Genomic DNA, 16,956 nt, shown 5'->3' with positions numbered 1-16,956 from the left:
ATCACAAACTTCACGTCGAAACTAAGGCAAATTTTAACATATCAAAATCTTCAAAGTCATAGTTTTTGGTTTTAAGGGCTTGGACACCATTTTTTCAAAGAGTTTAATTGAATGTTTTCATTTTGTCTTTAACTGTTGTTTTTACTTATTCCTTTTTGTCGTATAAAGTTTCCTGGATATTGACACTTCTCATTGGCGTTTTTGGAGGAATAGGTGAGCAGATTTTCTTACTTTAGCAGATAGCGGATGGCTTTCATGACTTCGAAAACAATTGTTTTCGAAAATGAAAAAAAAAACACTTTTTATTTTCGCATTTTTGTTCTTTCTCTGTCTATTTGTTACCTAGTCTCTTTAAGTAAAGGTCATATAACAAATTATTGTCGCCAAGGCAGAGAGCAAGTGCATAGATATAAATATTTTTAAAGAAATCATTATGACTTTACTGGCTTCGACACGGCTTTTTTCGCAAATAAAGTAGGTCATTTTTTGGTTTTTGTCATATTTGTCAAACTTTTTGTAGACGTAAGACACATTCTGAAGAATTACAGGTCTCAGGAACTTCTTTTGCACGAATAAATGAACCTCTTTATTTTTGTCATTCTGTAGCTAATGACTTTCATGGCTATGAATATACTTTTTTATTCAAAAATTTTGAAGCTTTACTTATTTAGCTCTTTTCTTCTTTGGCAACGTGTTATCTAGTCTAATTAATTAAAGTTTAAATTAAGTCTTGTTCAATAAATGTGCAATAGAACATATTTTTAGGGGAAAATAATGGTTTTACGGCTTCGACAATGTTTTCTCGCAAGTTTTAAAGGAGTTTCTGTTTGTTGTCTAATTGTTCTTTTTGTAACCGCTTAGAAAATTGAATAATGACAGGTCTTAATGCCCTCCTATAGAACTATAGGTAATCATAAATCTTTTAAGTTTTATATGACGCTACTTTGTCTTTTTAAGAAGTTTTTTATAGCTTTGAATCTTTAAGCTGAGCGAAGCTATATTGCGCTGCTCTATAGGTAATCATAAATCTTTTAAGTTTTATATGACGCTACTTTGTCTTTTTAAAAAGTTTTTTATAGCTGCGAATCTTTAAGCTGAGCGAAGTTACATTGCGCTGCTCTTTGTTTTTTTTCTTTTTTCGTCGTCTTACGCTCTTTTTCGTTTTACATTTGGTCATATAGCAAAGCTGAAAATTCAAATTTTCTCCATGATTTATTCCTCTCACTGAAAGCGTTGGCGAGTGTGACGTCATTTCTCATTCTCTCTCCATCACAGATTTTAAGCTCATTTGCGTGATTAGTTTTAGATTATACGTCACTTACCTCACTCAATAAAATAACTTTTGCACTTTAAAACTCAACTTTAATTTGAAAAGCTTAAAGCCAGGGGAACTCATATTGACAGTGAAGGTTCCTATTAAAAGGCTTATGCGGAATGAATTTTAACGAGATTTTTTAAATTATCGCTAAATATTTCTTACCTAGCTTTTTGAGCTGCGTCGATTTTTCTTTCAATTTAGATCTGTATCTGTTGCTTTCCCTATTATACGGCCCGCAAGATTAATTTTGCGCAACTATCCCGGTAATCTGCCGGCTATGTTAAAATGAACAAGTTTTGGATGCAATTATTGTTTGTTGTTGTTGTTTGATTTTAGTGTTCGTCTTGACTCGATTTCTGAGTACTGAATAATCTCATCAAACTAATGCGGCATTTTTGAGCCACTGAGTTATTTGCGTCGCAGGCGATCTTTGTTCATACACATTTTTCTTTGAAAAATACTTGAATTTTTTGGGTTTTCTATCTGATCCTCATTTGGTAGACATTTATACCAAAACTGTGGATGAGCGGGGTCGAAACTTTATGTGCAAACGCACATTAACGAGCCTCGATGTTTAGTTTTTGCACCAAATTTAATGAAAAGCAGCGAGAACAAACTTAGCAAAACTGCGTTCACCGAGAACACAGAACGCTGAATAGATGTGCCAAACTTTCTTTTGAACAACAATAGCCCAAACGATTGTTTTCAAAAACCAAAAAAAAACAATTTTTAACTTCTCATTTTTGTTCTTTTTTGTCTTTTTGTTACAAACGTATAAAACCTAATGTTTTTAAATTATTCGTAATGAATTTACGGCTTCGACACGAGTTTTTCGCAAAAAAAGTAAACTAAATTTTGTCTATATTTGACGGATCTTCTTTTAGACGTAAGGCATATACTGAATAATAACAGTTCTCAAGCACTTCCTTTGGACGAATAAACGAACCTATTTAATTATTTAATTTTCTAGCTAATAGCTTTGATGACTTTGAAAATAATTGTTTAAAAAAACAAAGTATTCTTTAATTTTGACACTTTTTTCTCTTTTGTTCTGTTCGTAACCTATTCTCATTAATGAGAATTCGCATACCACATCATTAGTTTTCGAGGAAGGCTCAATTTAACATATTTTGAGAGGTTAAATATGGCTTTAAGGCTTCGACAGCGTTTTCTCGCAAGTTTTAATTGAATTTTTGGCTGTCTCTATTTGTTGCTCTTAATGAAGCCGAACAAAAACAATTGAACAGTGAGAGGCCTTAATGCCCTCCAATAGAGGCGTTTGTAGTCATAAAATTTTTAATGTTTCCAATTGCTATCTAATGGTTTTCATTAACTTGAAATTAATTGTTTTCAAAAAAGAAGCCAATTTTTTTAACTTTGCTGATTTTTGTTCTTTTTTCTCGAATTGTTAACGAGCTTTATTATGGAATGGTTCCATATCTTTTTTACAAATTATTTTGCTTAGTTTCAGTATTATCTGACCCTATTTCGACCTTGTTAAGAAGTTTTTTTTTAAAATGGACATAAAGTAATTAATGTTTGGATGTAATTAATGTTTGTTGTTATTGATGTTTGATTGCTCTTCCCCTTAACTTGGCTTCTTAATAACGGTTGATCTCACCAATCGGATGCAGCATTTTTTACTCGAATGAGTTATTTGCGTTAGAGGCAATCTTTTTTGCATACACAGTTTTTTTAATCTTTGAAATTTTTGGGGTTTTCTATCTGTTTCTCATTTGGTAGACAATTATGCCGAAAATTTGGATGAGCGGGCTCCGAACATTATGTGGATTACCTCATTGTTGTAATTGCCTATTTGGATGACTATTTAATAGCCGTTCTTACTTTTAATGTTTTGGTTAAAATAAGCTCATTATTTGATTTCGAATACTGAAGACGCCGTAATTGTTTGCCTTTACTCTGTAAGGCTCTTAGTGGTTATTTTATCTTGGAATTATTCGTGGTTACTTTATCTTGGAATTATTAAGTACCAGCTTTCGAATCTTGGCTCAAACAAATAGAAAATGTATTGATGATGTTTTGAAGACAGTTTACTTATATTTATTTGTGCAGCAATCTCTACTTCGGTGTGTATCGAAGGCATCTAGAGGCACACACACGTATGCTTAATTTAATGCCATATATTTTCAAAATTTGCATACGACGTCACCATTACTTAAAATTTGCTTTTTATTGATTCGTTTATGCAATTTCAACTGAATTGCGTGCGTGTTATTTTTCGTTCTTAATGGAACGAGTTTGTTTTTTTTGCTCATTTGTGTGATTAAGTCTTTGTTCACACGTGACTTATCGCAATCTTGGTGCTCTTAATGAAAAGAATAATTTGCATATTGGTCTGTCATTTTTATTTTTTGAGATTGCAGATCTACGAAGGTATTGCGGCTATTTTCTGGCAATCTGTTCTTAACTTGGTCAACTTGTAGCTTAGTGTCTGCAAAGGAAGAATGCTTCTTCTGTCTACTGAATTGGAATTTAATTTTTTGCAGGCTTACGCTTTTAGTTATGGTTTTCCGGTTTTGATACAACCTGATTTCACAATTTGTTTTTTATTTTTAAGCCTTTGCCCATTTTCACGGTTTATTCTCGTTTTGTCACTTTATCACATTATTGCGAGTTCACATATTAAACTCTTGACAGATCAATATCACAAAATTCACGTCGAAACTAAGGCAAATTTGAACATATCAAAATCTTCAAAGTCATAGTTTTTGGTTTTAAGGGCTTGGACACCACTTTTTCAAAGAGTTTAATTGAATGTTTTAATTTTGTCTTTAACTGTTGTTTTTACTTATTCCTTTTTGTCGTATAAAGTTTCCTGGATATTGACACTTCTCATTGGCGTTTTTGGAGGAATAGGTGAGCAGATTTTCTGACTTTAGCAGATAGCGGATGGCTTTCATGACTTCGAAAACAATTGTTTTCGAAAATGAAAAAAAAAACCACTTTTTATTTTCGCATTTTTGTTCTTTCTCTGTCTATTTGTTACCTAGTCTCTTTAAGTAAAGGTCATATAACAAATTATTGTCGCCAAGGCAGAGAGCAAGTGCATAGATATAAATATTTTTAAAGAAATCATTATGACTTTACAGGCTTCGACACGGCTTTTTTCGCAAATAAAGTAGGTCATTTTTTGGTTTTTGTCATATTTGACAAACTTTTTGTAGACGTAAGACACATTCTGAAGAATTACAGGTCTCAGGAACTTCTTTTGCACGAATAAATGAACCTCTTTATTTTTGTCATTCTGTAGCTAATGACTTTCATGGCTATGAATATACTTTTTCATTCAAAAATTTTGAAGCTTTACTTATTTAGCACTTTTCTTTTTTGGCAACGTGTTATCTAGTCTAATTAATTAAAGTTTAAATTAAGTCTTGTTCAATAAATGTGCAATAGAACATATTTTTAGGGGAAAATAATGGTTTTACGGCTTCGACAATGTTTTCTCGCAAGTTTTAAAGGAGTTTCTGTTTGTTGTCTAATTGTTCTTTTTGTAACCGCTTAGAAAATTGAATAATGACAGGTCTTAATGCCCTCCTATAGAACTATAGGTAATCATAAATCTTTTAAGTTTTGTATGACGCTATTTTGTCTTTTTAAGAAGTTTTTTATAGCTGCAAATCTTTAAGCTGAGCGAAGCGATATTGCGCTGCTCTATAGGTAATCATAAATCTTTTAAGTTTTATATGACGCTACTTTGTCTTTTTAAAAAGTTTTTTATAGCTGCGAATCTTTAAGCTGAGCGAAGTTACATTGCGCTGCTCTTTATTTTTTTTCTTTTTTCGTCGTCTTACGCTCTTTTTCGTTTTACATTTGGTCATATAGCAAAGCTGAAAATTCAAATTTTCTCCATGATTTATTCCTCTCACTGAAAGCGTTGGCGAGTGTGACGTCATTTCTCATTCTCTCTCCATCACAGATTTTAAGCTCATTTGCGTGATTAGTTTTAGATTATACGTCACTTACCTCACTCAATAAAATAACTTTTGCACTTTAAAACTCAACTTTAATTTGAAAAGGTTAAAGCCAGGGGAACTCATATTGACAGTGAAGGTTCCTATTAAAAGGCTTATGCGGAATGAATTGTAACGAGATTTTTTAATTTTTCGCTAAATATTTCTTACCTAGCTTTTTGAGCTGCGTCGATTTTTCTTTCAATTTAGATCTGTATCTGTTGCTTTCCCTATTATACGGCCCGCAAGATTAATTTTGCGCAACTATCCCGGTAATCTGCCGGCTATGTTAAAATGAACAAGTTTTGGATGCAATTATTGTTTGTTGTTGTTGTTTGATTTTGGTGTTCGTCTTGACTCGATTTCTGAGTACTGAATAATCTCATCAAACTAATGCGGCATTTTTGAGCCACTGAGTTATTTGCGTCGCAGGCGATCTTTGTTCATACACATTTTTCTTTGAAAAATACTTGAATTTTTTGGGTTTTCTATCTGATCCTCATTTGGTAGACATTTATACCAAAACTGTGGATGAGCGGGGTCGAAACTTTATGTGCAAACGCACATTAACGAGCCTCGATGTTTAGTTTTTGCACCAAATTTAATGAAAAGCAGCGAGAACAAACTTAGCAAAACTGCGTTCACCGAGAACACAGAACGCTGAATAGATGTGCCAAACTTTCTGCTGAACAACAATAGCCCAAACGATTGTTTTCAAAAACCAAAAAAAAAACAATTTTTAATTTCTCATTTTTGTTCTTTTTTGTCTTTTTGTTACAAACGTATAAAACCTAATGTTTTTAAATTATTCGTAATGAATTTACGGCTTCGACACGAGTTTTTCGCGAAAAAAGTAAACTAAATTTTGTCTATATTTGACGGATCTTCTTTTAGACGTGAGGCATATACTGAATAATAACAGTTCTCAAGCACTTCCTTTGGACGAATAAACGAACCTATTTAATTTTTTAATTTTCTAGCTAATAGCTTTGATGACTTTGAAAATAATTGTTTAAAAAAACAAAGTATTCTTTAATTTTGACACTTTTTTCTCTTTTGTTCTGTTCGTCACCTATTCTCATTAATGAGAATTTGCATACCACATCATTAGTTTTCGAGGAAGGCTCAATTTAACATATTTTGAGAGGCTAAATATGGCTTTAAGGCTTCGACAGCGTTTTCTCGCAAGTTTTAATTGAATTTTTGGCTGTCTCTATTTGTTGCTCTTAATGAAGCCGAACAAAAAAATTGAACAGTGAGAGGCCTTAATGCCCTCCAATAGAGGCGTTTGTAGTCATAAAATTTTTAATGTTTCCAATTGCTATCTAATGGTTTTCATTAACTTGAAATTAATTGTTTTCAAAAAAGAAGCCAATTTTTTTTAACTTTGCTGATTTTTGTTCTTTTTTCTCGAATTGTTAACGAGCTTTATTATGGAATGGTCCCATATCTTTTTTAAAAATTATTTTGTTTAATTTCAGTATTATCTGACGCTATTTCGACCTTGTTAAGAAGTTTTTTTTAAAATGGACATAAAGTAATTAATGTTTGGATGTAATTAATGTTCGTTGTTATTGATGTTTGATTGCTCTTTCCCTTAACTTGGCTTCTTAATAATGGTTGATCTCACCAATCGGATGCAGCATTTTTTACTCGAATGAGTTATTTGCGTTAGAGGCAATCTTTTTTGCATACACAGTTTTTTTAATCTTTGAAATTTTTGGGGTTTTCTATCTGTTTCTCATTTGGTAGACAATTATGCCAAAAATTTGGATGAGCGGGCTCCGAACATTATGTGGATTACCTCCTTGTTGTAATTGCCTATTTGCATGACTATTTAATAGCCGTTCTTACTTTTAATGTTTTGGTTAAAATATGCTCATTATTTGATTTCGAATACTGAAGACGCCGTAATTGTTTGCCTTTACTCTGTAAGGCTCTTAGTGGTTGTTTTATCTTGGAATTATTCGTGGTTACTTTATCTTGGAATTATTAAGTACCAGCTTTCGAATCATGGCTCAAACAAATAGAAAATGTATTGATGATGTTTTGAAGACAGTTTACTTATATTTATTTGTGCAGCAATCTCTACTTCGGTGTGTATCGAAGGCATCTAGAGGCAAACACACGTATGCTTAATTTAATGCCATATATTTTCAAAATTTGCATGAATTTTTAGTATTGCCCATTTTGTAGCTTTCATGTTATCTTGTTGTGGACTTACTAACGAAATTGCTCAGTGGCTTTTCAATTAGGAACAAACGAATTTATTGAATGGTTGTAGTTTGTAGTTGATGGTTTTATACAATTTGACGTCAAATTGTATAAAACCATCAACTACAAACTACAACCATTCAATAAATTCGTTTGTTCCTAATTGAAAAGCCACTGAGCAATTTCGTTAGTAAGTCCACAACAAGATAACATGAAAGCTACAAAATGGGCAATACTAAAAATTCATGCAAATTTTGAAAATATATGGCATTAAATTAAGCATACGTGTGTGTGCCTCTAGATGCCTTCGATACACACCGAAGTAGAGATTGCTGCACAAATAAATATAAGTAAACTGTCTTCAAAACATCATCAATACATTTTCTATTTGTTTGAGCCATGATTCGAAAGCTGGTACTTAATAATTCCAAGATAAAGTAACCACGAATAATTCCAAGATAAAATAACCACTAAGAGCCTTACAGAGTAAAGGCAAACAATTACGGCGTCTTCAGTATTCGAAATCAAATAATGAGCATATTTTAACCAAAACATTAAAAGTAAGAACGGCTATTAAATAGTCATGCAAATAGGCTATTACAACAAGGAGGTAATCCACATAATGTTCGGAGCCCGCTCATCCAAATTTTTGGCATAATTGTCTACCAAATGAGAAACAGATAGAAAACCCCAAAAATTTCAAAGATTAAAAAAACTGTGTATGCAAAAAAGATTGCCTCTAACGCAAATAACTCATTCGAGTAAAAAATGCCGCATTCGATTGGTGAGATTGGTGAGATTATTAAGAAGCAAGTCAAGAGGAAGAGCAATCAAACATCAATAACAACAAACATTAATTACATCCAAACATTAATTACTTTATGTCCATTTTAAAAAAAAACTTCTTAACAAGGTCGAAATAGCGTCAGATAATACTGAAACTAAACAAAATAACTTGTAAAAAAGATATGGGACCACTCCATAATAAAGCTCGTTAACAATTCGAGAAAAAAAGAACAAAAATCAGCAAAGTTAAAAAAATTGGCTGATATTTATGTCGTCTCCTCGTATTATAAAAGTTGGCATATGTTTTCTAATGATGGATGGTTTCTTGCCGCTTAAAGTTGAAGTTTTAATTTTGCGTTTCAATGACTTTCTTCGAATACATTAGAAAAAATCGAGTTTTGTCAAGTTTCCTATTTATTGACCTGTTATTTTCTCTAATTGGATTTCTGAAGTTGGTGTATGCTGTATAAGGTCCCGCAGTGTGAACGTCTTTTTCGTGTACGTTTTAGTATGCCTTGTTGAATACCGAAAGGCTCTTTCGATGTTGATCAGAAAGGCTTTTTTGATGGTGGGCTAAAGTTTTAAAATCCCGTGGATCATTTTTAGGACAGTTTCTGTTGTGTTTCTTCTAACTTTTGTGTTTCGACCGGGGAAGTCACGTTCACTTGAAATCAGCATTCTGTTCTTACATGTACGCATTCTTCGACTAAATTGCTTTCGTATTGGAGCGAGTTTTTACAATCCAAGTATTTTGTAAGATGTTTCCACCCATTTCATGGACTTTGACCTTTAAAAACGGGATAAACAGGTAGCACCTAGCAGGCCTTAAGTTTCATAAGAGGCCCTGAGCTTGCTTGAGTAGTCTTTCAAGCTCTTAAAGTGGTGCAGCTGCTGGGAGGGCCTTAATTCAAGGTTAAACGGTCATTTTTAGGAGTTTTGAACACAAAATGATGCAATTTTCCTCGGTTTTCCGAGTTTTCTGCGTGATTAGTCCTTAATGCAATCATAAACACGAAAAATGATACTAATGTTTGCATTTTTTTTCAAGTTTTGTTTTTGAAAATTTTCTCTTTTTTATTTTTTCCAGCCTCAGGGGCCATAAAACCAATCTCTTTTAGGGTCTGACAATAGGTTACTGCATAGTTGATAGTGATGATAGAACGGTTTTAAACTTTAAAATGTCCCGATTTTTAACAATTTTTGATAAATTTTGCAATTTGTTTTCAAGTTTTTTTGAAAATCCCTTTTGTTTTGTTTTTTTTTACCTCAGCGGCTAGTTAATCTCCTCTAGGATTTGACTTGTAGGTTACTACATAATTTTCAGGGGCAACGGCATGGTTTTCAACTTTTTAATATTCCGAGTTTTTTAAAAATTTTTGATGAAATTTGAAAATTCTTTTCCAAATTTCTGAATAATTTTGTCATGTTCATAGTTTATCGGTCTTTATGGGCCAATGAATTTTTTATGGCTTGCAATTGGGTTACTTTATAGCCTCTAGAGGGAATGAAATGGTTCTGAAGAAATTGAGGTCATAAGTTGTAGCAACATTTTATTAAAATTTGCAGTTGTTTTCAAATTTTTATCGATGTTCACGGGTCGATAAAACTTTTTTAGGTCTTGCAGATGGGTTTTTAGGCAGATACAAGAGACGAAAAAGAGGCTTTGAACATCTAAATTTTTGCAAAACTAAGAGGCTTTCTTTAATTTTTGCAATGTTCAATTTTTTAAGTGTTTGTCATATTTCTCGATTTTTAATCTTCATTAGCCAATAAACCCTTTTCAAGGCTTCTGAGTGGGTTAATAGTTATTTTAACCGGATCAATTTTTGGCTATTAGGATAAATTTTCAAGAGACTTAGCTATGCTTATATTTTTGTTTAGCTTCTTTCATTATTTTAGATTCTCCCCTTTTGAGACTGTTTTTCTTTTTGGCTGGCATTGTTCAATTGATCTGCTGGTCAGGTGCAGTAGTTCTAAGTTTTTCACTGACTTCTGTGGATTGTATTTCAGGACTTGTCCTGCTGTTTTTTTTAATTCGCGCTAAAAATTAATTGGTTGCTCGTGATTTACCTACCTTCTGCTTATTTTACTTGGATGATTTGAATATACATACTCTTTTTGGAATTTTTTGGAGACAATTTAACAGATCATCAATCTAAATCAGTTTTGAAGGTCAAAATATTTTGTACACCGTTCTCCTGCAATTTTTTTAAATCTCGTTCATTTTATTTGTTTTTTGAGAATATGACTTTTGAATTTATCGCAACTATTTCGGACAAATTGCCGATTATTTTTTGAACAGGTCAGCGCAATGTGTACAGTTGCAGCCAATTCGATTGGTATGAAAAGTAACTTTGGGGGGGGGGGGGGGGTGAAGCTAACCTCCTTTCCAGAAAACTAAAATTTTCCATTGGCGAAAAGGAACTTTCGCTAGTTAATTTTGATTACAGCCTGTCCACTTTTTTTCAGATTTCTAAAGTAACTTTACAAACAAAATCGTTTTGACTGATGTATTTGTGCTTTATTTTTTGGATTAGTGTTTGCTCTAAATAAACAAATTAGCAATTATGATGTAAATGAGAACATAGGTGGTGGAAAAAATTCACCGCTTAAATCGTAACTATCAAATATCCAAAAATTACCAAATTACCAAAAATCATCACTAACAGATTCAGAAGCTTTGCCGTGAAATAAGTTCTCCGCTATTCGCGGCATACCTTACATATTTTTCTGTCAAAATCTGAACCCGGATATGCCATCCCGGGCCAAGCATTTTGCCCAAAAATAAGAGGTAAAAGAGTGTAAAAATACACCCTATTTCTCCGCTTAGTTAAAGGTGGAAGAGTGTAATTATCAGAGTGTAATTTTAAAAATAAAAGTGGAGAGAGGTAGTGAGGTTTGATCCCCCGTCATCCCTCTGTCGTACAGATTACCTTGACTTTGTGCATTTACCATTGTGCCAAATGATACTTGAGTTTGCGGTTTCAATTTGGTTATATTGGTATTTGGTATAAGAGTAACTTTTTATCAGTCCACCCTAAATTGCACTCTTTGCAAAGAGTGAAAAAAGAGTAGAGAAAAGAGTGTAAAAATAGTGTCATTATAAAAATTACACTCTTGCACTCTTTTCCCGGATAAATAGGAGCGGAATACGCATTACACCCTAATCCCCGCTAATTAGGGGTGGATTAAGGGTGAAACCTCGTCCCGGGGTTTCATTGTATGCACTCAGGATGACTTCTATCTTACCTCACAAGGATCAGCCTCCATGTTCATCGATGCCAGAATTTTGGCACTCTCGGCTGCGTACTGAGGATCCAAATTGTTTGTCTCCTCATCATTGCCACTTGATCCCAGAAGAAGGACCGTTAACAATGCTATCACTCCAATTAAGAGAACAAGCGAAACTAGATTCTGAGCTATGCAGAACCATTTCGATTGGAAATAGCTGCGCATTTCAGCCATTGAGTTTGGTATCAGTAATTATGATAAATCTTAGCAATAATTCTTATTTATTCTGTGCCTGACAAGTTCTTACCAAGTTTTTCCTCAGGATTATAGCGAAGAATATTTGCGTGGGCTGACTCTCGAGATTTGTTAGTCTGTTTAACTTCTTTGGGGTTGTATCTTGAATATGAATCAAGTACGAATCAAGGTCATTGTTTGCTCACTATTTAAGTTCACCTATTTTGTTTTTTACCCACCCTTTCAAATATTGAAACCACTCGTTAGTCAAATAGTATTATTATCTTGATAAATCGTATGTGAGATAACATTGTTCCTTTCGTTAAGATACCTTAGTTGTCCCGTAATGTGTGAACATATAATAGGATAGTATTTATATTGGTGCGGTCTTTGATGATATTTTTAATGTTGCATTGATAACAAAACTCTCGGGCGGCTACCGGTTTCTTGCATATTGCCATAAATTCTAGATTAATGTTTTTATTTGCTGATATCAAGAGTTGCTTTAATTTTTCATAGTGTACTTTTATCTGAAAGCCAGTCGCGTTAAAATCAACCTTCGAATGACCAGTTTTAGGTACTGTCTACAGCGTTTTGTTTCTATTTTTCTGATATTTACCAGGGTTTGACTTCTAACTATATAAAATGACAAATAAGTTATGCTAAAAAGTCTATTCGTTCAATTATCACCCGATAATAAATATCGTATAAAGAAGTGTCTGTTTTGCAATTTTAATGAAGACAATGAAGTAAAGAGTGAATTAGAAATATGGTGCGTTCTGAATCTGCATTTCTTTAATCGCTGATTTTTGATTTTATATTAGTGGGACGTAATTTACTAAAAAATCAATTTCAAATTCGTGTTGCTAGTCACGGTCGACTCGTTTAAAAGAATATTGTAAAGAGTTCGAAATAAACCATTTTTGTTTCTTTTCCTACTTCACTGTTTGAAATTAACCACCAGAAGCCCAAAGTGAAAGTTTCAAATGGATAACCCAGAGAATTTTTTCAATAAATTACGCTGCCTCCATGAATGTCATACGGCAATGGATACCCTTCACATATCCATGTCCGTATTTAGTTCAATTGCATTATTTTGTTCCATTTGAAGGGCAAGTGCTGTTCTTACTTCAGTTAAGTTTACTTCCTCCCATTTTTAGTAAAGTAATGTCTGTTCATACTGTCTATGCAGGAAATTCATTTGTTCAAACTATAAAAAATCTTAAAGTTACTTCCTTGTTCGTGATCGGGTTGAACAAACCTTTTTTCTTAAATTGTAATCATTTTAAATTTCAGTCTCCCATTTGCAACGCTAGAGTTCAGTTTAATTTAAATCTTGCAAAACGTTTCTCAATTAAGCTCAGTAATTTCGACAAGTGTCAATCGCACCGCGATTGACCATTCTAGATATTAGCAACTCAGATATAAGTAAATGGCTCGCCACTTGCGGCGCAATTGCCCATTTCGATTTGTAATAAAGCATTCGCAAATGAATTGGATCCATCCATCGCAATTGAGTATAACAATGAAGGTTATAAGAATCATTTCCCACTCCTGTTAAGTTAATATAGAACGAAAATCGTTTTTTTTTTCAATAAAAACTTATTCCTTAAGTTGCAATAATTCGAAAGTTTTGACCAGAATCATTTTGGCTGTTGTTGTTCAGCAGAAAGTTTGACACATCTATACAGCGTTCTGTGTTATCAGTGAAGGCACTTTTGCTAAGTTTGTTATAGCTGCTTTTTATTAAATTTGGTCCAAAAACTAAACAAGGAGGCGTTGAAGTGCGTTGGCACTTTAATTTCCGACCCCACTCATCCAAATTTTTGGCATAAATGTCTACAAAATGAGGAACAGATAGAAAACCCCCCAAAAATCAAACTTTTTTTTAAAATGTGTATGAACAAAGAGATGACCTTCAATGCAAATAACTCAGTGGAGAAATGCTGCATTAGAATGATTTGATCTGCCATTATTCAGAAAACGAATTAATTGTGGCCTTCGTTGGAGCCATAACCATAAACAGATTTGCCCCGCGAATGGTAAAGAATGCAATAATTTTGGCATCATTGGCCATTTCGCAAGAAAATGTCGCAAACCGAAAAAGTCACAGGGACAAATACAGAAAGCCCAACAAACGAACGTCAATCAAATTGACCAGTCTCCCGAAAAGAGTGATGATGAAGAATCTGTCAATTACATAACAAGCTACCAACAACTGTATGAACATGTGTATGACTCAAACTACGACAGCGATTCGGATGATTACGTGGTGGTGATTTCGTCTGACTCGGTAAATCAACTGGAACCACTTAATGTAGAGGTACAACTGGGAGAAATTAGAGCGCTCGCAATGATCGACCCTGGAAGTGCAGCTAGCATCATAACGGAAATTTTGGCAGACCAAATCCTCCGAACCACAAAATCTGCTAAGTGGACGGACACGAAAGAAAGAAGAAATTTGAAAACTTTTTCAAATGAACCCATAAAAGTTCTTGGGCATTTGGAAACCACAATAACCTACAATCAGTGGAAAGATAGAGCAGCAATGTTGACTGTGGTAGAAGATGGGCACAAAAACATAATCGGGAGGGATCTTTTCACAACCCTGGGACTCGCGGTGGTACAACAACCAGAAAATAGTAAATACGTTAATAACATTAATACTTCTACATGTAAAATTAAAGAGACAATCGCGACGCAATTTCCTCATTTAGTATCAAGAATTGGTTTGTCCAAAACACATGTAGCAAAATCAAAGTTTCATCAAAAGTTTACAGCAAAGCATCAAAAAGGTCGACGTGTTCCGATAAATCTACAACCTAGAGTGTCGGAGGAATTAGAAAGATTACAAACTGAAGGTCATATCGAAAAACTATCTAGTTGCTCCAACGAACATTTCATCTCCCCGATCGTTATCACAGTAAACAAAGATCAATCAATAAAACTCGCATTAGATTCCAAAGTACTAAATAAAGCCATACATAAAAATAAATATCAAATGCCTAATATTGATATGCTAATTGATACAATGTCACAGCACCTTACCAACACACAAAACGGTCAACAAGCGTATTTCACCACATTAGACTTAAAGTATGCATATAGCCATTTAAAATTACACCACGACACAGCAAAACACTGTAACTTTAACATCTGTGGAGAATCTACTGGTACATATAGATTAAAAACTGGTTTTTATGGTCTTACAGATATGCCGGCAGAATTTCAGAAAGCTATGGACTATACACTTCTAGGTCTACAAAACACATATTGTTTTTTGGACGATATCATAATCGTCAGTTCCGGCACTGAAGCAGACAATTTGGCATATGTTTTCAAATGTTTAAAAAAGCTAGATGACGATAATCTAAGAATTAATCTTCAGAAATGTCATTTCGCAAAAACTGAAATTGAATGGCTAGGCTAATAGTTTACACAAACTGAAATTTCACCCCTAGAAAGTAAAACTGCAGCAATTTTAACAATACCACCACCAACAACACTAAAACGCCTTAGATCATTCTTAGGGTCAGTACACTGTATTGGTAAATTCATAACACATCTTGCACAATAATGTCACCCACTTCGACCACTTCTCAAAAAATCAGTAAAGTTTTTCTGGACAGAGAACACACAAAACATTTTAATCTGATCAAAGAAAAAATTGCCAATAGCACAAAAATTAGCCACTATAACCCAAAACTTGATGTTCAAGTCAAATGTGATGCCTCCCGTTCCGGACTGGGAGCAGCATTGGAGCAAAATACACCAGACGGTTGGAAACCAATAGCATTCGCGTCACAATTTCTCAATTCAACAGAGGAACGCTATAGTGTTAATGAATTGGAGTTTTTGGGGAATAGTTTGGTCAATTGACTATTTTAAATACTATTTGTACGGGAAAAATTTTACAGTAGTAACACACCATAGAGCTCTACTGTCCGTACTCAAGGAGCACAGATCAAACAAATCGTACAACAGCCGACTATCACGATGGATAGACAGACTACTTCCGTACAACTTCACAATAGAACATATGCCAGGTGCAAAAATGGGTCTCGTTGACTATATCTCAAGGAATCCATATGCGAGAGCTAAAAAGATATCTACAAATGACGAACACTTTGTTGTAGCAACAATTTCAAAAATCCGTGATTCTATGAAACACCTGATTACAAATAAACAAAACGCAACTAAAAACTTTAATAGCATATATAAGTCAAATTGGCCTTCACACAAGTTAAAACGGCTATTCGCGCCGCAACTGCCTACATTACTGAATACTAATTCACATATACGCAATAAAGCATTTGCATCACAATCACTCCCTTTGCTACCGAAAACACCATTTGCGACGCAATTAACACTTACTAATTCTAAAATTAATCAGTATTTGAAACATCCGTTTGCATCGCAAATGCCACTTAAAGTTACAAAATTCCAATTTGCACCAAATAACTGTAAAGTTAATAATTCACATTCCATTAACAAATTTGCTGCAAAAGATGTGCAAATGTCAGACAGTAAATAATGTGAACACTCTGAACAATTTTCCCCAATAAAGCCCATTAATGGTATTAAGTCAAATAATCCACCTAATAACGCTAAATTTAGCGCGAAAACAAAACTTCCAAAGTATAAATACCATTTGCACAAGAATCAATCGCTTTTTGCCCAAATTCAACCTACAAATAACTCCACAGTAAATAAACAAAATAAACTCTCCATCTTGAATAATTCAGTCAACTCTATTAGTAAAATGTCGAAGGCCAAAGCTACCCGACCCAAATCAACACCAACAAAAGCAAGTGTGACGTTTTCGGATACAACCCCATCTATGCCCGGAACCAACACTACCTCAAACACTGAAACACCTACTGGTAGCAAGATTGAGGAGACAGATGATATATTGTTCACCGAGACTCTGAACAAAGTCTTCAGCAAGAAGTTCCTGGCCATCTTTACAGGTAAAGGTGCAATCCTCAAGGAGGTGAGGGATTGTGTCATTCGGAATGACCCAGACAGACTGCAAGAGATAAGTCCTTATCTCTTTTCATATTGGCGGGACTTGAGTGTCAAGCATGGCTATGTGTGTTTGGATGATCGGATAAACATCCCAAAGGCAATTAAAGACGCGGTATTGGAGGATATCCATTCTACACATCCCTGGAGTTTTGCCATGCTATCTCTCGCACA

General features: G+C 33.9%; 2 protein-coding genes across 2 annotated transcripts in view; one reads left to right on the top strand and one right to left on the bottom strand.

Moving 5' to 3' along the window:
• The window catches only part of LOC142344557 (neprilysin-1-like), a 59,663-nt gene extending 47,677 nt beyond the window's left edge, over positions 1 to 11,986 (bottom strand). Inside the window, exon 1 of the mRNA XM_075396320.1 lies at positions 11,542 to 11,986. Within this exon, the coding sequence (XP_075252435.1) occupies positions 11,542 to 11,757 (216 nt within the window). The 5' untranslated portion in view covers positions 11,758 to 11,986. The remainder of the gene's footprint in view (positions 1 to 11,541) is intronic.
• The window catches only part of LOC142344979 (uncharacterized), a 120,248-nt gene that overhangs the window by 42,429 nt on the left and 60,863 nt on the right, over positions 1 to 16,956 (top strand). The window lies entirely within an intron of this gene.

Source organism: Convolutriloba macropyga, chromosome 8 (genome assembly GCF_964194025.1).
Source record: "Convolutriloba macropyga chromosome 8, txConMacr16.3, whole genome shotgun sequence".
Lineage (NCBI taxonomy): Eukaryota > Metazoa > Xenacoelomorpha > Acoela > Convolutidae > Convolutriloba > Convolutriloba macropyga.
This window is presented reverse-complemented; position numbering and strand designations above follow the sequence as displayed.